A 24,182-nucleotide genomic window follows, 5' to 3' on the forward strand; every position below is an offset into this window, starting at 1 on the left:
AGATGCGGATAACTACCGCTGGTCGTCTATACGCGGGACGCGCGGGGGTCATGTTATGCGGCATAAGCGGCTATCTGCCATATAGCTTTTTCTACGTTGCGATTGTGATTTAGATGTCTCAATTTACTTTTGCAAATTAGTATTGTTTATTATGTTTATGAGTACCTATTTATGTTAATTCTTATTGTTAGCTATATTAATTGACTTCTAATTTGTTACTGTTATTTTTTACTGTTTTTTCATGTTCAGAAAGTCCAAAACGACTTTTTAAAGAAGTTGAAAGTTTCCAGAACATAAGTGATAGATTTATCGAGCAAAATACTGTGTTGCCCGATTAAATTATTGAACATCTTATAGAAAACCTTGATGTGTCACCGATGAAGACAAATGAATATAAGTTAACTTTGTAAGATAAGTCCCCATGATCTGAATACTCTAGGCCAGTCACACCAGTTCACTCTCAGTCTGAAATATAAAATGATTTTGAAAATTTGTCGATCTCAGCAAATTAACAAATACGCCAACACCCTCAGAATACAGTTCATCACTTCAAGTCCGCCGCGTCCATTATCAGTATTAGATCAAAATATTATATATTCTTTTTTATTAAACAGATACTTTGATCTCATATAATCTATGACCTGCTTGAGTTTATTAACTCAAGCAGGCCATCGAGTATATTGTCCCTCTCAAACTTTAAATCTTCTATAGACAACACCATTGATGCTTCTTCGGCAGTGGAGGCATCAAGTGAATGTTCTACGCCTTCCTCGTTAAACGGTAGAAAAAGACGTCAGTTAAATATTGATCTAAAGAAAAGGCGATTGAGAAATAAAGACACGTGTATTGATACGAGACGTAAATTACGACAAAATTTAGGTAAACAATTACATCAGTCCAGAAATGGTAAATTGCAACCTGCGTAACATCATATCCCGGCATTTGCAAGTTCTCGCGAAGTTTTTCTATTAACTTATCTTTGACCGGTTTTGGGATCTCTGTGATCACGAGAAGCAATTGAGAAATCGTTGAAATAAAATTTCATTTTGTGTTCTAAAAAATCGTATGTACCCCTCCGATGGTGTAAAACGTCCGGCGATGCTTATGATGTTATAATGAACCCATCATGCTTACAAGTGCCAAGTACAAAGACTTAATAAGCCTCTGCCTAAATTATAATCATTTACAACATAGTTCCTGTACTGATAATGATACTGAATAATTTTTAAATTAGTTTAAAATAATTAAAGTATTGACACAGAATTTCATTTTTGTTGTGAGAAAATACGATTTTTACGAAAGTAAATGAATGATTCCTAAGTATATCCATACTAATATTATAAATGGGAAAATATGTTTATTTATTTATTTGTTTGTTTGTCCTTCCTTCACGCTCTAACGAAGAAACAAATCGTATTGTTTTTTGGCATAAACTTAATTGAAAGGATGAAAAATAACATAGGCTACTTTTGGTCTTGGAAAAACATCATGTTTCTAAGGGAGCTTACGGGAATATTTGCAATTACGCGAATTGAAAATACGCGATTTTCAAATTCCACGCGAGCGAAGCCGCGAGCAAAAGCTAGTATTTCATATTTTAACTTCCTTCTAAATCGTGTACCTTGCACCGAATCGGAAACGTAGAAAAAGATATCTACGCAATTATGTTCTGAACTTGGTGTGTTTAAGATGTAAAACGTTTAACTACATATTTTAATAATATAACTTACTTTTAATAATAATATAAAGTGTTACACTTTACGTAGTTACTGATAATCGCACTAGTAATCGGTAAAAATACTTTAATAAGTATAATTTTTAATTCCCACGTAGAAACGACCAAGTGGTAGTTAACTCAGTTGTCATATTTTCAAGCGCAATGTAGATGCAGACAACTACAATATCTCGTAAATTAAACATAATTAGAAGAAATTAAATATACATGTGGATTCATTAATAAATAATGAAACAATGATGAAAATTTCAATAAATTTGATCGGAAATTGACAAAATGGGAGCATTTTTTCCTATTATGCGCTCTCCTGAAAAGTTGCTGTTTTGTAGATGACTCTTTTTACTTTGCACCCGTCGAAGATGGTCTGGTGAGCAAGTGTGGCCAAGTCTTAATCGTGATATGATACTAGTACATTTTCTATTGAAATTCATACTATAAAACCATGGGATACAATTTCGGATTGAATACTATAGAAATGTGCTCCTTTATGTTTATGACTTTGATCAAATGACGATTTCCATGACGTCTCTAAATGAATTTTGGGTAAAGTTAATAAATCAGGGTAGTAGATTTTGTATGGATTTAAGTCACCACACGTTAGTGCATCATTGGCAAGAGAATCCGCTCTAACGTTTCCTTCTATTCCACAATGACTAGGGATCCAAGCAAATGAAACTGAAGAACCTTTCTTGGTAACATCTGTTAATAACTGTCTTATATCGAATATAACAGGATGTTGTTGTTTAATTTTAAATGGATTCTTGTTAAGAGCTTGAATAGAACTTAGAGAGTCTGTAAAAATTATAGATTTTTTAAGTTTGGCTAATAAAATATATTCTAAAGCTTTTAAGATCCCTAAGCATTCTCCAGAGAATACGGTACATTCGGGAGGGAGATTAATTTTTTGTACAATATTGTACTGGGAATGGAATACACCTACACCAGCATGGCCATTAACATTACTTTTAGAAGCATCTGTAAAGATATAATAATGATCTTTAAATTGAGTATTAATTATATCATTAAATATTTCATTGGCCCTCAAAGACTTCTTCTCTATATTAATGGTCAGAATATTTGGAGCGGACACAAGAGCCCCATAAGAAGAAGAAAATATCGGTAATTTAGAAGAAGAATGAATAGGTGCAGTAAGAGATTTAAATTTAAAATAGCTCACAATTAAACACGGGCTTTGTTTATTTAACCATGAATTTTCGGAAATATGATAGAAAAGCGTTTGAAGCTTCGCAATAATAGTATGATCATAAAGCTGAAGGCATCGAAAGAGATATTTGTCGGATAAATATTGACGGCGTAAATGTAAAGGAGGATCATAACATTCAACCTGTAAAGCGTTGATTGGACTAGATTTCATTGCTCCACATATAATTCTGAGGCATTTACTTTGAATTTTGTCTAAAGATTTAAATCCTGATACACGCCCAGGCTCCAAAAGGAAAAAGCTATATTCTAATATGCTGCGAATCAAAGCATTATAAACTAATTTTAGATAAAATGGATGGACACCCCACCATACGCCTGCTAGACATCTGATAATATTTACATTTTTTTCGCATCTATTTACAACATAATCACAATGAGGAATACCGGCAAGCTTTTCATCCAGGATGACACCTAAAAATTTATGATAGTTTTTTTGTGGAATGATCATGTTATCAAAAAATACTCTAACTTGAGGAGTTACGCGCATTCGACTAAAAAGGACTATGGAGCTTTTAGTTGGGGATAAATCTAGGCCGTGGTTGTCCAACCAACGCTTAAGAAAATGCAAGGCTCTTGTTAGCTTAGCGGAAGCATCATCAACATTATTCCCTACAACATATAAGGTCAGATCATCCGCATACTGCGAAACATCAATATCCAACAACTCTGCAATGGCCAATTCTAAATCATAAGTATATATGTCATATAACAGAGGGCTCAAAACTAAGCCTTGTGGTAAACCTTTGGTTACAATTCTTATGTATTTACGGCCATTATTATAGAAAATAATAGATCTATCAGTTAACAGGTTTATAATAAATGAAATATTTTTTTTAGGAATTTTTAGACGTCTTATAGTTTCTGTTTCAATATTGATATAATAAAACTATCATATGCATTAGAAATATCTAAAAAGGCCGAAAGAACGAATTTATTTGCGCTGAAAGCTAATCTTATGTCGGTGGTAAAAGTACTTAAGTTGTCATATGTACTTTTATTACGCCGAAAACCGTATTGAGATGAAGAAAGCAGGCAGTTACTTTCAACGAACCACTCCAGACGGTTTTTGAGTAAATGTTCAATTATTTTAAGAAGAAGAGACGATATACGATTTATACGTGGGAGAGCCATGCTTCGGCACGAATGGGCCGGCTCGACCGGAGAAATACCACGTTCTCACAGAAAACCGGCGTGAAACAGCGCTTGCACTGTGTTTCGCCGAGTGAGTGAGTTTACCGGAGGCCCAATCCCCTATCATATTCCCTTCCCTACTCTCCCCTTTTCCCTTCCCTTCCCTACCCTTCCCTATTCCCTTCCCTACCCTCCCCTATTACCCTATTCCCTCTTAAAGGCCGGCAACGCACTTGCAGCTCTTCTGATGCTGTAAGTGTCCATGGGCGACGGATGTTGCTTTCCATCAGGTGACCCGTTTGCTCGTTTGCCCCCTTATTTCATAAAAAAATAAATAAAAAAGGGCTCTTGGACGATACGAAGATAACGAAGATGGGAGGGAAGGACCTTTGTTTGGTTTCAAAATGGGTAACACTAGTTGACATTTCCACTCTGATGGAATATTGCCAGATTCAAAAATTGAGTTAATGATTCTAAAGATAAACTGATAAACTGTTTTCGTTTAGATGAGAAATAAATGAATAATAAATACCATCAGGCCCAGGAGAGGAATCCGATACATACGAAAGTACATTTTTTAATTCGGCCATGGTAAAGGAGGAATTTAATTCTGAAGACTCTTCATTTTCATCTATTGTAGTATTGTTATGAAATAGGTTAGGAAGATTGACTGTAGGAGAAGCAAGCTTATCAATAAAATCATTTGCAATAGAACTAGGAAGAGAAACAGAATGAGAAGTATTGTATGCAGATTTGAACCTCCTAATATTTTGCCAAACAACAGTTGGAGGAGAATTCGGGGACAGAGAGGAGTAAAATTTTTGCCAACTTTCAGATTTTTTCTTTTTGAAAAGTAATTTGGTGCTATTTATAATGTTTTTCAATGTCCAATAATTCAAGAGACATATTTGTACTATACATTCTTTCAGCCCTTTTTCTCCTTTTTACAGCTTCTGTACACTCTTTATCCCACCACGGTGGGCTGGGAATGGAAGATGATTCATTTTTTATTGGAAAAAATTCATTAGCACTTTCTATCAAGACATCTGTAAAAACGAGAGCATCAATAGAGTTATCTTCATTTGGAAATATCTGTGACAGTTTTACATCAACTTTACTACTGAATTTCTTCCAACATTTATCGGTGACATTATTGAGGTTATTCCTGGGAAATAATCTGACATTTTGAATAGGAGCCTGAGAATTATCAAAAGTCCTTTAAGCCACTCTGACATTGGCAACTCACCGAGGCGGCCATTTTTAAAAGAAGAAGAAGAAGAAGGAGAGGTAGTTAATATGGGGAAGTGATCGCTTCCAAAAGTGGATGATAGAACTGAAGATGTTAATTGTGTTACAAACTGTGGGGAGCAAATAGTCAAATCAACAACGCTTTTGCCTTCTGTTGGACTAGTGCACCTTGTGGGCTCACCAGAATTTATAACACATAGATTATTCAGATCTAAAACACTTAGCAGCTTGTTACCGTAACTATTAGTAATGCAGCTTCCCCATGACTGGTGATGACAATTAAAGTCACCTGTTATAATTAAAGGTCTTGGTAAAGAGCTTAAAATGGTATTAAATTCATTTAAAATATTAATAGAGGCGTGGGAAATATATACAGAGACAAAACATATATTATTTACACTTATTGCTATAATAGATAGCTCTGAACTATGTTCAGAGATATCAATAAGACTAAAAGGGTAGTTTTTCTCAAGGAGAAAGGCTACACCACCATAGCCGTCTAATCTATCTTCTCTAATTGTATTATAATTCTTAAATCTAAAAGTATTACTTGGCCTAAGCCAAGTTTCTGAGAAAGAAAATAAAAAAGAATTATAATTTCTTAATAAATAAGCTATGTCACTTTTTTTATTAACTACACTTCGAGCGTTCCACTGAATGATCTGGACCCTATTAACTAGAAAGATAATTAAAACTAAATATTTACAAAAATATGTACAATATTCCCGCACTGAACACTAATAAACAAATAAAATTTGAGAATTATTGAAAACACGACCGCGTTCGAGTTCTTCTTCTTCTTCTTTTAAAAATGGCCGCCGTTCCCCAAATTGACAGTTGACATCGACAGGCGACAGCTCACAGCGTGACATTCGAGTACTGTCAATGTGATTGTTAGTTTTTTTTCTACATTGTATTATTTTTGTACAATAGGGTAAAACGACTAGTGATTGGAGAGTACCAGTCATTGGATTTGTATATACACATTATACTGAATTATACAAAACTGCCTGTTTTTAAAGTAATAGAACGCTTGATTTTAGAAAAAACATGTAGGTTTTAAAGCAACCATAATAAAAAATATAATAGTGTTTTTGTGCTCTGTCCAATGACTAGTACTGTCCAATCACTAGTCAATAGTCATGTTCACACTTCACCCTACTATTTCTTTGCCGTATCTCAATGACAGGTATTTGAAGAGTAAAAAAAAGTAATGTTTTGGCCAAAGAAAGTACTGTTCACATTTTTCGCCTCAACTCTGACGCTGGCAACTCCTAAATGGGGAGGCTTACGCCAAAAGAAGAAGAAGAAGAAAGTGGACTTTGGATGATTTGATTTTAGAATTTTCCTAAGTTTTTAAGTGTTCTTCAAAATGTTTTCTCCTTGCAGTAGGCATTTGTTTTTATCAGCACAGGTAATTTAACGAACATTTATGTTAACATTTCGTTATTATAGAATAAGTTACTACTTAATTTATCATTCCAGTTACGTCGATTGCAAAGTACACTGGTTGTCGCTGAACACAATAACGAGGTTCTATCTCCAGTCACACAAAATGCTATAAGTGCAGCTAAGAAGATCGGTGGTGAGCTTTCAGTACTTGTGGCAGGAACCAAATGCGGACCAGTAAGTATATCCTCTATTAGGGTTATGGATAGGGTGGCCATCACCCAAATTCCCTTCGCCGGTCAGGCACGACAAAATTCCCGGACATTTGGCCGAAATGTGGTTATTTCCCTGGACACCTCTTAAACAGTATTTACGATAACGTCTTGCCAATATTTGTTTCTCCAACAAGAATTTGTAAAAATCTGACTAACTCAAGTCCGTGCAAGAAACCGTGTTAGCGAGTTTTTATCTTTCGTTTATTGCTGCATGACTTAAAAGTTAAATTTCTCTCATCAAAAGTGTTTGGATTTCACCCGGACGCTTTTCAAAAAACCGGCCGGACGCACCCCGGACTCCCTTCAAACTAAGACAAATCCGGGGAAACCCGGATGGATGGCAACCCTAGTTATGGATAGTAGGGGAACATGCTGATATTGTGCTCTGTGGTACTGGATCTGCGGTGTACTTTGCCATACTTACCATACTACCAAGGAACCACAAAGTATATAGACTACTAACGCATCAAGAAACCTTTGTGTTTTGGAGAAATAATCAATAAAATAAATGAAATTCTAAATTCCCATCAATACTTTACTTTGTTAACTCGTTAGAAGTCAACAAACAAGGAGATACACAAAACAATCAAAGATTGTACAGGGAACTGCTTCAATTTAACTACATAATTAATTTAATGCTTTCAGGCTGCTGAATCTATCGCAAAGGCGAGTGGTGTTTCTAAGGTTCTAGTAGCAGAAAGTGACGCTTTCAAGGGTTTTACAGCAGAATCCCTAACACCCTTGATACTTGCCACACAAAAGCAATTTAATTTCACACATATATTGGCGCCTGCTACTGCTTTTGGAAAGGCAGTGTTGCCACGAGTAGCCGCCAAGTTGGATGTGTCACCGATCACTGATATTATTGGAGTTAAGGATGCAAACACCTTCATCAGAACAATTTATGCAGGTATGTGTCATTTATTTGACTAATGCTGCAAAATTTTACTCATATTTTATCTCAAAACTTTGACAATAATAACATCCATAATAATCTCCCTAAATAAAACTCTTGAGTTAACTGTTATGTAGAATGATTGAATTATTATTTATTATAGGCATTATTAGTTACATTTTTGATATATAAAACATTATGTACTTACTTCTAACAAGAGTTTATCTTATCTATTATGTTATCTCTTGTTTATACATCTGAGGTCAGAATATCTCACTGTTTGTTTAACATAGTAAACTAATATAAATAATTTAGTCACAATTATCACAAAAAAATATTAATTACATCATGTTTAGCTTACTTTCTGTAGGCTTAAAATAAGTACTATGCAAATTTATAAAAATATTTTTTTACAGGCAATGCTGTCCTTACTTTGGAAGCTAAGGACCCAATCAAGGTGATAACTGTTCGAGGCACCGCATTTCCTCCTGAACCCTTGGAGGGAGGGTCTGCAGGAGTGGAGAAAGCACCCGAAGGAGATTACAACACTGACTTGGTACAGTTTGTTTCTCAAGAACTTACTAAGTCTGACCGGCCAGAGCTTACAAGTGCTAAGAATATTGTTTCCGGAGGTGAGAAAAGTGTTATACAGCTGTAAAATTAATATCTAGGATTGACTAACAAAAGTAACAAAACACATATTAGTCAAAACACTTTCTTCATTTTTTCACTACATTTAGTGTTTTATAGCAAAACTATTTTCGGACTAATGTCCCTGCTTAACACGATGACTCTACGAAATATCTGTAAATTTTTACTACACTCTTCTTTTGTCAGGTCGTGGTCTGAAGTCCGGCGATAACTTCAAGCTGCTGTACGACCTAGCCGACAAGCTGAATGCGGCTGTCGGTGCGTCCCGTGCGGCCGTCGACGCTGGCTTCGTGCCAAACGACCTGCAGATCGGACAGACTGGCAAGATTGTTGCACCTGTGAGTATCACTGACAACAGATGACATAAATAATAAACTCAGAAGAGTATATGGTACCACAACAATATTATACATAGTATACTGCATGAGTTGACGCTTTCGAAAGCGTACATTTATATTATAACTAGCTGTTGCCCGCGACTTCGTCCACATGGACTTTAGTCTATAGTTGTTCCCGTTTTTTCCCCAGTTTTTTTCCACATTTTCCTCTATTTCTTCGCTTCTATTAATCTTAGCGTGATAAAATATAGCCTATAGCCTTCCTCGATAAATGGGCTATGTAACATTGAAATAATTTTCCAAATCGGACCAGTAGTTCCTGAGATTAGCATGTTTAAATAAGCCCTTTCAAATAATTTTCCCCCGTTTTTTCCACACTTTCCTCTATTTCTTCGCTCCTATTAGTATTAGCGTGATAAAATATAGCCTATAGCCTTTCTTGATAAATGGGAACACTGAAAGAATTTTTCAAATCAGACCAGTAGTTCCTGAGATTAGCGCGTTCAAACAAACAAACAAACAAACTCTTCTCAATTATAATATTAGTATAGATGTCTTTCCATGATCAATCTGTGCAGTTATATCAGTAAGGTTTGTAATAATTATAAAGTGTTTTGTAACATAATATTTAACATTAAGTATTCTCTTTTGTCTTGGAAGTACTTAGTTATTTTAAGGCCAAATCCAATTTTCCTGATGTAGATGAAATTAACAAGCGTTTTTTGTTATGTCTAGTTGATTTATGCTCTTAACATATATTTTTTTTATTTCGTAGAACCTATATATTGCTGTGGGCATCAGCGGTGCTATTCAACACTTGGCGGGTATGAAAGACTCCAAGACCATTGTTGCAATCAACAAAGACCCCGAGGCGCCTATCTTCCAGGTATTGTATTCTTATTCATACTATGTTTTGATACATTTAAATTAGTAGCATAATAACTATGCATGCGTGGTTGACAGGCTACTAGTTTTTTTTTTTACAATTTGATGAAAATAAATCAGAGAATATTTAAAATTATAAGTGATTAGTTAAGCCACCCTGTAGGCCAAGGGTATTATAATATATAACATTACAATCCTCTGAAATGAATTTACTGCTGAGAGCTACATTAAAATCCGCTATGTTATATAATACTTCTAACAGAACAGACAGAGGAAGCAAACTAATTTTATGCCACATAAATAGGGTTGCCAGGTTGCTTAGCCAAAAAGCGGACAAAGGAGCCAGTTTACAAAAAAGTCGAGTACTTAGAATCTGAACTCACTGTAGGAATACGTTCGTAATTTTCTGTTTTATTAAAAACAGTTTCACATATTTTTATTAGGTGTAAAAAAAATAGTAGATTTTCATATAAAATTATCGATTCAAAGCTCTACAAAAGCCGGACTTCTTAATTTTGGCCGGACAAGCAATCAAAAAGCCTGACTGCGTCCTGCTTTATCCGGACGCCTGGCAACTCTACACATAAAGATAATACTAGCTATTTGACCGAGCTTTGCGAGGTATTCGATCAAACACGAATAAAATGACATTTTCTAAAAAAAAATGATTTGTAGTAGCCTAGTAAACGAATGATTATGCCATGATAGATATCGAGCAAAAAATGGAAAAAAAAAATTAAGTTTGTTGTATGAAAGATTGAGAGCCCCCCTAAAATATTTAATTTCTTTTGTTTTTAGTATTTATTATTATAGAGGCAACAGCAATACATAATGTCTGAAAATTTAAACTCTCTAGCTATTATCGTTCTTGAGTTATAGCCGGAGACAGACAGACGGACAGACAGAAGGACAGACAGACGGCCAGACAGAAGGACAGACAGACGGCCAGACAGACAAACAGACGGACAGACAGATGGAAAGACAGACGGTCAAGAAGACGGACAGACATTAAAGTCTCAGTATAGGGTCCCGTTTTTACCCTTTGGGTACGAAACCCTAAAAACACACAATCGGCCAATTTTAGTAGCTCATAGCGAGGCAATGATTGCAGATAGATACAAAGTGTAAAGGACGAAGTTGTAGAGAATTTATTTAGTTTTTATTATGTAGTAGAAGAGAATTTCGTACGAAGCATCGTTTTTGATGAGTAAGCAAAAAACCAAAAAATGGTACCTTCTTTGCCCCCTCCCTCGAGCTCACCTCGGAGGGGTCAGGAACTTTTGTATGTTTATCTCCTAAGTAGTCTAAACAAGGTACCAAAGTTAAAATTTCTGCTTTCGACTTTTCCAAGCAGACCCCCATTTTGGGCATTCGTTTACTAGAATCGATTTATCGCCCCCGAAACCCCCTATATACTAAATTTCATGAAAATCGTGGGAACCGATTCCGAGATTCCAATTATATATATACATATTATATATGTACAAGAATTGCTCGTTTAAAGATATAAGATTTATTATAATTTGTGTGTTGTGAAAAGTTCATTGCATAGTGAGTTGTAGGTAACTACTTTTTAACTGGTTATCCGAGACTGCCAAGTTATTTATTTATTGCAATCCTGTGCGAAAAAACCTAAGTTGCTTGAATATTGAATTTTTTAAATGCATTATTTATTATTTGCAATGATACTTCCTATGCAATCCAAATAATAATTGGTAGTAAACATAAAACCGTCATATTTAAGTAATAAATCATAATAATTGTACCCATTACAGCCCATTACGACAAGAGTTATTCAATCATACAGTTTCTGTTTTTGTAATAAAACTAAACGAGCAAATAGATCATCTGATGGTAATCGTCTGTTGTAGCGTAAAATCAGAGAATTTATAAGTGCGTTGCCGGATTTTAATAACGGAATACGCTTCTCGAAGGCAAATAAATAGCGTTTTGTCGACCAAATGACGTAGGTTTTGACGTGGGAGAGCCATGCTTCGGCACGAATGGGCCGGCTCGACCGGAGAAATACCACGTCCTCACAGAAAACCGGCGTGAAACAGCGCTTCCGCTGTGTTTCGCCGAGTGAGTGAGTTTACCGGAGGCCCAATCCCCTACCCTTTTCCTTTCCCTACCCTCCCCTATTTCCTTCCGTACCCCCCCCCCCCCCCCCCCCTATTCCCTTCCGTACCCTCCCCTATTCCCTTCCCTACCCTCCCCTATTACCCCTTAAAGGGCCGGCAACGCACCTGCAGCTCTTCTGATGCTGCGAGTGTCCATGGGCGACGGAAGTTGCTTTCCATCAGGTGACCCGTTTGCTCGTTTGCCCCCTTATTTCATAAAAAAAAAAAAAAGCTTCGTCAACTGTTTATGAATCAATTACTTCGATGGTACATATTTGTATTTTTTTCCAGGTGTCGGACTATGGACTGGTTGCTGATTTGTTCAAGGCCGTCCCTGAGCTGACTTCCAAGTTGTGAACGATACAAATCACAATCTATCGCACAACTATTTTGGTATCACACTATTCAAAACTTTTACAATAAGAGATTATATACCATTGTTTGAACTTGTAAATAAAGATATATTTACATATTTTTTTTCTTTCAAACATATACCCATAACTTATATTAATATATTTCCTACTTTAAAATAGAAAATGAATTAACTATTTCTGAACCGATATCTAATAAGTAATAACCATTTATTTTTCGATGTTCTATAGTCTATTGGATTGATGGTATAATTTTTATGATTCTTAATATTTTAACGCAATTAGCATTCCATTTTCATAACCATAATAATATGACTGTTGGACACGAGGATTCTAAGCATAAAAGCATAATAGTGACGTAAAATGTAAATACGTAAAAATTAAAATATTATTATTTTTACTACTCCCCAATAGATGGCGCTACAAGTATTATCTTTAAAATATTCCAAGACTATTCTGCTAAATGAATGTAACAAATTACAATATTAACATTTATTACAGCTACTAAAATGTAAGCGAATAAACGTAAATATTGAGGGGCAACGAAAATGCTCACAGTCGAAGCGGAATTAAGTTTAAAAGACAATGAATTACGATTACTCGTAAGTCGAGCTCCGTGCGTTTTAAACGCGAGAAATATGGAACGTAAAACCAATAGGAGGTTCGAGCGCAGTCAATCATATTAGCAACGATAATGAGCGGGTACTGTAGACAAAGGGAGATGCGGTTTGCGCGGAGCGGCATCCTCGTTATCATATTTGCGAGCGACGAGGTGGCAGGCGGCGGGCGGGGGCGGCGCCCGGGGAAGCTCCGCCCCTCGCGCCACGCCCGCGCCGCGCGCCGCCGCACCCGCACTAGCCGACATGCCGCGGCCGCCGCGCGCCTCCTACGGCGAGCACAAGCCACCCTTCTCCTACATATCGCTCACCGCCATGGCCATATGGAGCTCGCCGGAGCGCATGCTGCCGCTGGCGGAGATCTACCGGTTCATCACGGACCGCTTCCCGTACTACCGCCGCAACACGCAGCGCTGGCAGAACTCGCTGCGGCACAACCTCTCCTTCAACGACTGCTTCGTGAAGGTGCCCCGGCGGCCGGACCGGCCCGGCAAGGGCGCCTACTGGACGCTGCACCCGCAGGCCTTCGACATGTTCGAGAACGGCTCGCTGCTGCGCCGCCGCAAGCGGTTCAAGCTGCACAAGGGGGAAAAGGACAGCCTCAACGCTGAGTTGGCAGCGCTGGTGGATTTCGACCGGGCGTTCTCGTCGGGTCGGACGGACGAAGCGCTTCAGACGGAACGAAGTCCAGAAATAAGGTCGGAGCTTCGAGTATCAAAAGCGACACCGAAGAAACCGTTTACGATAGACAACCTGCTGAACAGCGACGTGGAAGTGGACTCGGGAGACGAGGCGAGTGAGGTGGAGCCCCGCGTTAGGGCGCCCGCGCCGACCGCCGCGGAAGTGTTGATGGCTGCCATGTGGAACCCCATGCTGCCCTTCCATTACAATTATTTGGTGCCTTTTAATTTTCCAATGAGTTTCAATCATGATTTGAACAGTGCGTGTTATTATCCTCCCCTAGATCGTAGGTAGCAACGTAATAGGTAATTATTATGTTGATAGGTCATAGGTAGGTACCTGAGTAAACGAGGGAATAGGGATTAAAATACACCTTACTAGGTAGGTATATTAGGTTAGATATATTTATTTTATTTTAATTGTTTAATAAGAAAATTAATAAAAAAACAATTTACTTATCATAAAAAATGCGACAGTGTAACCGTGTTTGTGTGACATAATATTATCGTGCTGAAACTGCTGAACCGATGTGTTATTTGAATTAAATTTAACGGAGAACTTCAATATAATATTAGATAAGCATTTTTTATCGAGAAAACCAGTAGACAAGATACGTCTTGTCTTCTTCTCACTTCGCTCGCTCAAAAAGCGCAAGAAGTAGCTGTACGTAGGTACGCCTAAACTGTAGAGCTACTTCTTGCGCTTTTTGAGCGAGTGAAGTTACAAGTAACATCTAGATCCTAGCTTATATTAAAATAAATTTTTTGATGATAATAATTTAAGCAGTGAGAAAAAAAAACTAAATTGATAAGAAAAGGATAGGTATCTACACAACAAAAAAACGACCGTAGGAAAAATTGTAAAATGAAAATTACCTTTAGGTAAGTAGATAAGTTATATTAGAATATAATTGCTGTTGAATCAGCAATCAGAATTTCAAAATTAATTAACTACCTGCCTAACAGTGTGTACCTAGTTATATCATTGACTGTCAGCTCCTCTATATATTTATATTATATAGGTATTAATATTTGAAGTAATTACTAATTAGTTAGATATTTAATTTTGTTGAATAATATTTTTATTGTGAAATTTATATTTTGTTTCAATGAAAATTCCCAGTTACCCATGTTGGTGCTAAAAGAAAATAAGTATAAATATTAAATAATAAATTGTGTCCAAATTTTCAGACACCTACCGTATAAAAATATTAGCAAAGCTTATTGAAAACTGTTTTACACGGGCAATCTATTTTATTTAACGACTGATGTGAATAAATGCACCTTCAAACTCACAGGAAACGTAAATTAATTTCCTTTCATTAATTTAATGTTTACGAAATTTTATGGACGTTTATCGCATTACTTTTAAAAGGCCCGCCTGGATATGAAAAAATCTTGGCAGGTGCTATGTTTTATTGATTCGGACACAAAGGCATATGTCGGATTACGCTTAATAAACTCATTCGCTTTCGGGGGGGCGACTCGCCCACCGTGACGAGGGTGTAGGGGGCAGAGGGGAAGAGGGATAGGGGGTTTAAGGATGCGCCATTTCTGTTATTAATGTTTCACGGGTGAAGAGCTCCTTCAATTAATCTACAGACGTAAGCGACCGCTTATCCCGGGGCGTAAATATTAGGGAACATCTTTTTTTAAGTCCCCAATTATAAATGCTACGATTAATTAGTATCCGTCTACTGCAGTAGATACAGGTGATGGATTATCCTTGTAAGTAGATGGACTACTTTCAATATTGTAATATAAATACTATGACTACGGCTAGTCTAAATGTCTAAATTTAAGACAGTGCACATTTAGAGTAACTCGACTAGAACACCTTTTTGTGAAAATATAGTCTCGACAAATACGGATTCCTGTAGCCCTATTTGTCCTGCCCTGTTGACTGATTCGGGACCGCTACCTTTTAAGCGGCTGATAGGCGATAGCAATCCGCAGGTGAAGAGAATGAAGTACTGAGCCTATTATAAGCAGAACTGTTATTATCAGCAGGCATTAATAATGTAAAAATACCATTACTAGTGGTTCGGCTTTCTTAGATACGTCTAGGTAGAGTCTAAAAGTACTCCGAGGGACTCTTAGTTTTTCATCACCGGCAGAACCTTAGATGCGGGCTACGGCGCAGCTCGAGAGTGCAGGAGGTTCTCACGGCGCAGGCGCGACTCGCACAAAAACCTCGGAAACGGTAGCGCGGGAGTAGCCGACCTATGTACAGACGGACAGATATTTTTCATTAATTTAATTATTGATTAAGGACTTTCAGGTCTTGCCTACCCAATGGATAGGCAAGCCCTTAAAGTACTTTATCAATCATTAAATGGATAGTTTCCATCTACTTAGGGTGGGTTGCACCAACTTACTTTAACTATAACTGCAACTTTAACTACAGTGCAAAACGTCAAATCTTTGGTTAAAGTTAAAAATGGACGCCATCAAGATTCCATATTTAATCATAACCATAGAGCTCGATTAGGCTTTAAATGCACGTGGCGAAAAAAGGAACTAACGCTGTCATCATACAAAAACGCCATTTTTGACAGTTCTCCTTTACCAGCAGCGCCCCCGCCCACGTTCTTATAAAGCCTTGTCGGACCACTGACCAGCAATGTCTTCTATCAAATTCCGTGGACAAAGTTAAGGTTAAAGTTAAATTAGCCTTAACTATAACCATAACTTTGCTCCTCTGGTGCAACCCAAACTTAGAATATCTATTTTCTTTATTTTTGATGAATTTCATGTTCGCTGATAAAAATTATAGATACGGTCTACACCGTATAGGTATAGCTTTAAGATCCTCTGTTTAGAATCGGTTCTGAGTCTGTAATATGCTGAGAATTTAGCAAGTATCTACAGAACAGAAGGCTATACTAGATTGCAGAGACTGCAGGCAATTTTTAAGGACAGGTAAATATCAAACATCAGCTGACTATTGACCACCATAGAATCGGTTTCTTTCTACAGTAGAATAGACTATGTAGTATGTCTGAGTTTCTTTCGTCAAAGTAGTAGATGGGCAGAGAAAATCTGTATGACCCTAATATTATCTCGTCAGTGTTTGGAATATTTTTTATTTCTACAGTAGCAATGCTTAGCCTGAAATTTAGCAATGTAAACCTGGGGGGGGGGGGGGGGGGGGGCTAAAATGGGGGGGGGGGGGGGGGGCAGCATACCTCTTTTGAGAAGATGGTCGGTCTGTATATTGAAACAAAAAAACATGAAAATTTGTTGATTTTGCGCAGAGTAGGAACCTAACACGTTTTTAATTCCCTAAAAATTGACGTTTATTATTTATTTTATCATCCAGGGGAGGGCAGCTGCCTGCCCCTACCTGGGTACGCCCATGGGCCTACAGTAGAAATGCGAAAGAATAGAATCGCTAATAGATATTTACAGATTGAAGGAAATCAATAAGTTTGTCTCTACAAACTGTTCATGATCTTTAATCAATCTGTGGCTTGTCTATTTTACCATAGTAAGAACCCTACTTCTATTCTAGTTTCCACCGTAGTAAGCTATGACCATGCTAATTGGCAGTGCCGAATTTATATTTTGTATGCGAGTAGAGCACTTTATTTTCGCCCTCATGTACGTCATCTGTTGGGCCTCTATAGACGCCGACTCTAGGCCGTGGCCTACAACGGCCTATTTATAAATCCGGGGCTACAAGTGGACAAACTAGGCAGTGGGCACGGTAGGTATTTCAGTGTCGGAGTGTACCTCGTCGGGTCCGTGCGTGACGGATTCTCTCAGCGTCGAATTCACGGCAAGTCAAATGTTTAATTTGCTCTATAAATCACGCTATTAAAAACATTTCAAGGGTGTCATAGCGGCACCGATCTCATTGAGGACGTGACTGTCTTCGTGCTGTGTGGCCCGCGAACTCAGGAGCGGATCTAGTTGGGCCTAGTGCCCCGATGTGAGCCTCGTCTATACAAGTACCTACCTACGATGACTGACGAATAGTGGGACGTGTAATAATCTAATATATAAGATTCTCGTGTCACAGAATTATTGTGCGCGAACTCCTCCAAAACAACGTTTGCCGGGTCAGCTAGTATTCAACATAAGTAGAGAAGGGATGCATACCTACTCTGTACTGTCTAAATAATAAATATGTATGCGAAACTTATAATAACACACAAATGTTGCATTAAGTCGACCTGGAAGAGGACTACATGGTTGTGTTTTTAATTTTTATCAACTGGCGAGTGGCGACTGGCGACCAACACGTCGATAAAAACATCATTTTTATTCAATTATTAAAACAATAAAAATAATGTTTTTAACATCCTACATAAAACCTCACTAGTCACTTGCCCCCTTATTAATAAACGTTGTATAAGCTTTGAATAGTTACACGATGTTTTGTCTTCTACAATCCAATTAAAAATGTCACTTGTGTGACAGGAACAAAACACTGCATAACTATTCTAAGCTTATACAATGTTTATTAATAAGGGGGTAAGTAAATAAAATCGGAAATAATCGTAAGCTCAAGTTTTAGTGACTAGTAGGGCCTTTTTGAGGCATCTCGAGGCTAACTCCGTCCCTGACAGAGAGTACACTTCATTACAGGAACTCGGGAGTCAAATTCAATTTAACGGCTGGGAATTAGATTATCTCGAGACTTTTTTGTCGCGGCTCGTCTTCCGATGACGCTATTCAATATTTGACTCTCTTTTATTGAAGAACATTGTAAGTTGCTCTCATGACTAGCGACTGAAATCCAAACTGTATTTCGTTGACGTTGCGAAGTCGTAAATTCCACTCGTATAGCTCAACTAGTTTACGGTCGTTACATATTTTGGTATCATTCGGTTGTAACGTGGGAGCGCCATGCTTGGGCACGAATGGGCCGGCTTGACCGGAGAAATACCACGGCCTCACAGAAAACCGGCGTGAAACAACGCTTGCGTTGTGTTTCGCCGAGAGAGTGAGTTTACCGGAGGCCCAATCCCCTACCCTTCCCTGTTCCCTTCGTTACCCATCCCTATTCCCTCTTAAAAGGCTGGCAACGCACCTGCAGCTCTTTTGATGTTGCAAGTGTCCATGGCCGACTTTCCACCAGTAGTGCTAGCACGGCGACCAGCGGAAATGCGAAAGTATGGACAAACTGTGGAAATAAACCTAAGGTGCCGTTCCGATCTTTTTTCGTTCCGAAAAATTCAATTAAAATGCCACTTTATGACACACTATAGTATATGTCATAATGTAGGATATTATTTGAATTTTTAGAACTATAGTCTGTCATAAAGTGGCTTTTTAATTGAATTATTCGGAACTAAAAAAGATCGGAACGGCACCTTAAGTTTATCTCCACAGTTTGTGACTATAGTCTGTCATAAAGTGGCATTTTAATTGAATTTTTCGGAACGAAACAGATCGGAACGGCGCCTTAGGTTTATTTCCACAGTTTGTCTATACTTTCGCATTTCCGCTGGTCGCCGTGCTAGCACTACAGGTGACCCGTTTGCTCGTTTGCCCCCTTATTACATAAAAAAAAAATCTACATAGTATTCTGTATACATTTAATTCAAACAGTAACGTGAAACTGTTCAACAGGGATACAAAATCCCTGGAGTAGTCTTCAGTCGCGTGACGCTACATATTTCCGCCGAGGCCTAAATTGAATTAAATTAAATTGATTTATCGAGGTAGTCCTTCGGCCCTCCGTGGCCCTCCTTTATAAAAATTAATGTTGTATCAAAATGTACAAAAAAACTTTCCTATAAGACGTATTTCCTTTTTATTTCGGTATTGGTACCTACACGAAAGTTTGGAGTGCGGAAAACGGAAAACTGTTATTTCTTTAGGATATTAATATCGAATTAGCCTTGTATAGTATTTGAAAGGAGGTACTGTAGTTTTTATTATTCGTAGAGGTATTGTATTAAAATAAAATGTCACAATCCATATCCATACTAATATTATAAATGCGAAAGTGTGTCTGTCTGTCTGTCTGTCTGTTACCTCTTCACGCCCAAACCGCTGAACCGATTTTGCTGAGATTTGGTATGGAGGTACTTTGAGTCCCAGGAAAGGTCATAGGATACTTTTTATCCCGAAAAAATGTACGATTCCCGCGCGATAAACGAGTTTTGGCGCAACGGAGTTGCGGGCGTCACCTAGAATTATATAATATAACGAGCTTTCGCCCGCGGCTTCGCTCGCGTTAAGATATATTATTATATACAAACTTTCATCCCCTATTTGAACCCCTTGGGGTTGGAATTTATCAAAATCCTTTCTTAGCGGATGCCTACGTCATAACATCTACCTGCATGCCAAATTTCAGCCCGATCCGTCCAGTGGTTTGGGCTGTGCGTTGATAGATCACTATGTCAATCAGTCAGTCACCTTTGAGTTTTATGTATATAGATAGCTTAGATGTAAGAAAAATTTATTATTTAGTTAGGAAACAGATTGACTAATGACTTGAAATAACACGACTAAATAACGCAGGTCCGCCATAGGTCTATGAAATGAATTTATATATTGTAAGTAATTTTTATATACAGTATACTCATACATTTCCGTACTCAAATAGCAAACATCGAAACAATTATGGATTTATTATGCCAGTCTGTCTATCCGTATATTATCATTGCTACTTTTTTTTGTCCCGACGCGACGGTACGTATGTATTAACCATGAAGCTATATTAGCTTCATGGTATTAACCCACCAACTAATAGAGAAGAACTAAACGATGTAAGTAATCAGTGTTAACGAATGCGTCATAATAGGTAGCTACAAGACGAATTACAGCGGTACGGTAGTGCGTCACAGGTCAGCCATCAATACCGCCGGTCGGGACTAGACCGGGAACCGAACCCGCGCCCCAACTAAACCCTAGTGAAAGGGGCCAGTGATTGTTAATTCTTAGATATTACAAAGTAAATAAAATAAAATTTGAGAATAAAAAAGATAAAAGTTACGAGTTGAATTATTTGTTGCGTCAGTATTTTTCGGTATGAACATAGTCAAACTTGTATAATTACATTAATATTATAAACGATGGTTCCAGAGTGGAAGTCGCTGGGAGCTGTGTCACAGTTTATACTAGTACAGCTCCCAACGCTATTTACTGAGTGATGTATTGATTGTGTTTCCATATAATATGTAAAACTTATGTAAAACAGATTTAATTTGAATAAACATTTTATTTATTTATTTATATAGAGGAAATTCTATCTGGCCTAATATTTCGGCTTTGATTCCACGTTAAGCCCATCAAATTTCTAGCCCTACTCTATATCTAACTTCAATCTCTAATCCATCTCTAACCCCACATATTAACTTTAATAAAATATGTAAAACCTTTTGTCTAACAGGAAAAATAAACGATGAAAAGGTTGTTATCTTTGAGGATTTCTTTGCTAGCGCTGAAAAAAGTATTATCAAAAAATTTATGTTATTAATATTTTAAGTAAGTACGAGCTACTTACGTTAAGAAAAAAATGTTAAAAACGCAGTTGGGTGATGGAAAAAATTAATATCAATTTACTTTCTTCAGCATCTAGCGATACACCATCGTTGGGTTCGGTATAAGCCGAGCGGTGGAAATGAAAAGCGGGCAACACCATTGTCGATGCACAAAAGAAAGGCAATCATTCGACATGAATAAATATCTATGAGTAATGGACCCGCTTCCTATAATGAAATGTTTTATGTATTAACGTTATCGTGTATAAATCGCTTAATATCGTGTACGCACTTGCAGACTAACACATATATGATTCTAGAGTGATGAAAATTCATAAAAATGCATTCTAGATTTAAAATCAAATGTTGCAGCCACCACGATATTGACTAAACCTTATATCATCACCTTGGTTTTGGCCTACGGAATCCTAATCAACCAGCTGAAACTAGCCTAAGCCGATGCTTAGGCTAGTTTCAGCTGGTTGATTAGGTTGATTACACTTATTTATTATGCTATAATCAAGCTCGATAGCTTGACTATAGCATAATAAATAAGTGTAAAATAACAAACCTTGTACGACTTTGCATACTTATAAAATGTATGCAAAGTCGTATGTCGTATAGCGTAGTGTGAACGCGCCGTAATACGTCAGTACCTGTATTCATACGCTTTGTAGTTCTTCCGTAATTTGTTACTATACGATTTATCGCCTATTGATACCGACTTTTAATAGCCGCCATGATTTAGATATTATAAGGATATTAGTACTGATTAAATTCATACAATAGTTCATTTGTCAGTCCCTACAATATAAATTCCCATCGATTATACTTTCAAATATTATCAACATTAGGTTTTCAAAGAATAAAATTGATTATTTTTCCGACCCAAATATCGACCAATAGAATTGCACCATTCGACGTCACGTGGTACAACCTACATGGTATTATACTGATAATTTTTTGAAAATTTTCTCTGGTAGTTGCTATATATAAAAGACAAACACGTCAAACTGACAGGTTGAAATCAATTGTGTCTCATGGTGCAATTATATTGGCCGACATTTGGGACGGAAAAATAATCCCCCGAATACCACACGAGCTTCAAAATTATCTGGCATTTCCCTCAAGGTTCCCTGCAAACAAATAAAGTCGTCAAGTTTTTCAGGAAAAATCACTCGCGCTTCGCGCTCGTGAATTTTTAACCTGAAAAACTTGAATCCTTCATTTGTTTGCAACGAACCTATCGGGAAATATCCGATAATTTTGAAGCTCTTGTGGTATTATAAGTGACAGTTTTACTTTGAACTAGAGTCTAGTTATTAGACGTTGTCCGCAATTGCGCACATAAGTTACTTCATCGGTAACCGTACATTTCCACCGCCTGAACCATACATTTTCCACACGGGTAGCGTACACTTTTCTAAAATAAAAATAACTTATGCCATTTACTATTTAGATTTAAAATATTTTCATAAACGTTTCATCTTTGGTTTTGACCACGGAATATATAACTGACTTTGAATGTTTAAGCATGACGATGTAGCAGATTATTGTACCAGAAACTTTTGTATCCATACTCTTACTTAATATTATAAATGCGAAAGTTTGTCTGTCTGTTACCTCTTCACGCCCACACCGGTATACCGATTTTGATGAAATTTTGTATGGAGATACTTTGAGTCCCGGGAAAGGACATAGACTACTTTTTATCCCAGTAAAATTCGTGGCTCCCACGCGATAAAACAAATTTTGGGGCAATAGAGTTGCGGCCTGCGGGCGTCATCTAGTTTTTAATATTAGTATGCATCTCACAGAGAACCAAACCCGTGTTCTTTAGACAAACATCGGTGTACATATTACACGGGAATGTGTGGCGATAGACCAGTATTACGGCCAATTGGGGTCATTATAGTCTAATTCTGATGTTTGGGCAATGGAGCCGCGTGAAATTGGTCCAACCGAGCAGCCCCGTGGTCTGTAATTTGGCCGCCGCCCGATTCTTTGAACCAACTATTTATGTTGTAAATTAGAAAGCTTTTGTTATCACAAAACATCTTTGTCTATCAATTACTTCGGACGTTTATTATACGTGTTTCGATGGGTTAGGATAAGGAAATATACTATATTATGATACCGCTATTATATACGCAGAAGAAATGTTTTCGCACGAGGATGTTTTCTAAGGGATTTTAGTTTTCAGAATTGTATATACATCTTTCACATCAAAGTTACTTAAAAGTCGAGGAAGGCCACCTAGTACCTGCATGTGCATTGTACTGTAAGAGAAGTTAATTCATAGGCAGATGGGTCCCGGACCTTACTATACGCAGTTTGGTCGCGTTACGTCAAACCTAGCCGCCAGATCGCAAATGAATTCGCATTGAATTGACATGATTCGACCAAATAACGTTGGTCTGTCTGGTCTGAATGCCTAGGAATCAATTTTCTCGATGGTACATATTAATAATAATAATTATACTATATACAATATACATATATTTTATTTGAGATTTTGATAACCCTCACACATGCACACCAACCGTCGTTGAAGTCCTAACACCACGTGAGACAGTTGTTGGCTATTTTGAAAATTTGATGTAATTGCATCAATGGTGCTAAAAATCATATGCCAACAAGAACTAGTAAAATAGTTAAATTTTAAATCTGCATTACAACTGAATACAAAATTAAACCAATTTTTCTCTTTCCAGAAAAATTGCTATTACGGACTTATGTGGTGAACTCCAACGACGATATCTACTATTTATTTCGTAATGCAGCGTTATCTGGCCCTTTAGCCAAAACATTTTCTTTACCGCTTCTTTATAGAATCACCGATCAAAATGTATCGAATCGACATAAGCGTTCGACAATATGAAATCGACGTTCGACTCGTGTAATGTCAATTAATGGCGTGAGCACAGGTTTGTGTCAACGCATGCTACTCGAGCGTTATCAGGATCGTTTTGTTACATCAAACACATCACATTAAAGTAATGAACGTAAATAATTGTTTACGTAGTTAGCGCTAAACACTACAATCCGCGTGGAGATGTTATCGCGACTGGCGAGCGGCGGCCGTAATAACAGAGTTTAGGACTAGAGTGAATTATTACGCGGCGCAATCACAACAATAATTGTTGTTGCTGGCTTTTTGTGGTCACTCGGTCAGAGGGCT

The 24,182-nt window shown here is 37.4% G+C and overlaps 2 protein-coding genes across 2 annotated transcripts; both read left to right on the plus strand.

Moving 5' to 3' along the window:
* The first annotated feature begins 6,653 nt into the window (after nt 1-6,653).
* On the plus strand, nt 6,654-12,362 carry LOC121730534 (electron transfer flavoprotein subunit alpha, mitochondrial). The gene is made up of 7 exons (XM_042119622.1): nt 6,654-6,752; nt 6,824-6,964; nt 7,648-7,912; nt 8,314-8,529; nt 8,735-8,886; nt 9,662-9,772; nt 12,183-12,362. The coding sequence occupies exons 1-7, from the start codon at nt 6,711-6,713 to the stop codon at nt 12,246-12,248; spliced, it is 993 nt and encodes a 330-aa protein (XP_041975556.1). The 5' UTR covers nt 6,654-6,710; the 3' UTR covers nt 12,249-12,362.
* A 763-nt stretch (nt 12,363-13,125) lies between these two features.
* On the plus strand, nt 13,126-17,474 carry LOC121730706 (fork head domain-containing protein FD4-like). Its single transcript, XM_042119845.1, has 2 exons — nt 13,126-13,846; nt 17,395-17,474. The coding sequence occupies exons 1-2, from the start codon at nt 13,126-13,128 to the stop codon at nt 17,472-17,474; spliced, it is 801 nt and encodes a 266-aa protein (XP_041975779.1).
* The last annotated feature ends 6,708 nt before the right edge of the window (nt 17,475-24,182 follow it).

This window comes from Aricia agestis, chromosome 9, assembly GCF_905147365.1.
Source record: "Aricia agestis chromosome 9, ilAriAges1.1, whole genome shotgun sequence".
In the NCBI taxonomy this organism is placed as follows: domain Eukaryota; kingdom Metazoa; phylum Arthropoda; class Insecta; order Lepidoptera; family Lycaenidae; genus Aricia; species Aricia agestis.

What these genes read in the sequence shown, in the direction of transcription:
- LOC121730534 (XM_042119622.1), top strand. Translation starts at nt 6,711, where the DNA reads ATGTTTTCTCCTTGCAGTAGGCATTTGTTTTTATCAGCACAG. An exon ending in CAGGAACCAAATGCGGACCA is followed by an intron (nt 6,965 to 7,647) that starts GTAAGTATATCC and finishes TAATGCTTTCAG; the next exon opens with GCTGCTGAATCTATCGCAAA. An exon ending in CATCAGAACAATTTATGCAG is followed by an intron (nt 7,913 to 8,313) that starts GTATGTGTCATT and finishes ATTTTTTTACAG; the next exon opens with GCAATGCTGTCCTTACTTTG.
- LOC121730706 (XM_042119845.1), top strand. Translation starts at nt 13,126, where the DNA reads ATGCCGCGGCCGCCGCGCGCCTCCTACGGCGAGCACAAGCCACCCTTC. An exon ending in TTATTATCCTCCCCTAGATC is followed by an intron (nt 13,847 to 17,394) that starts GTAGGTAGCAAC and finishes AAACATTTCAAG; the next exon opens with GGTGTCATAGCGGCACCGAT.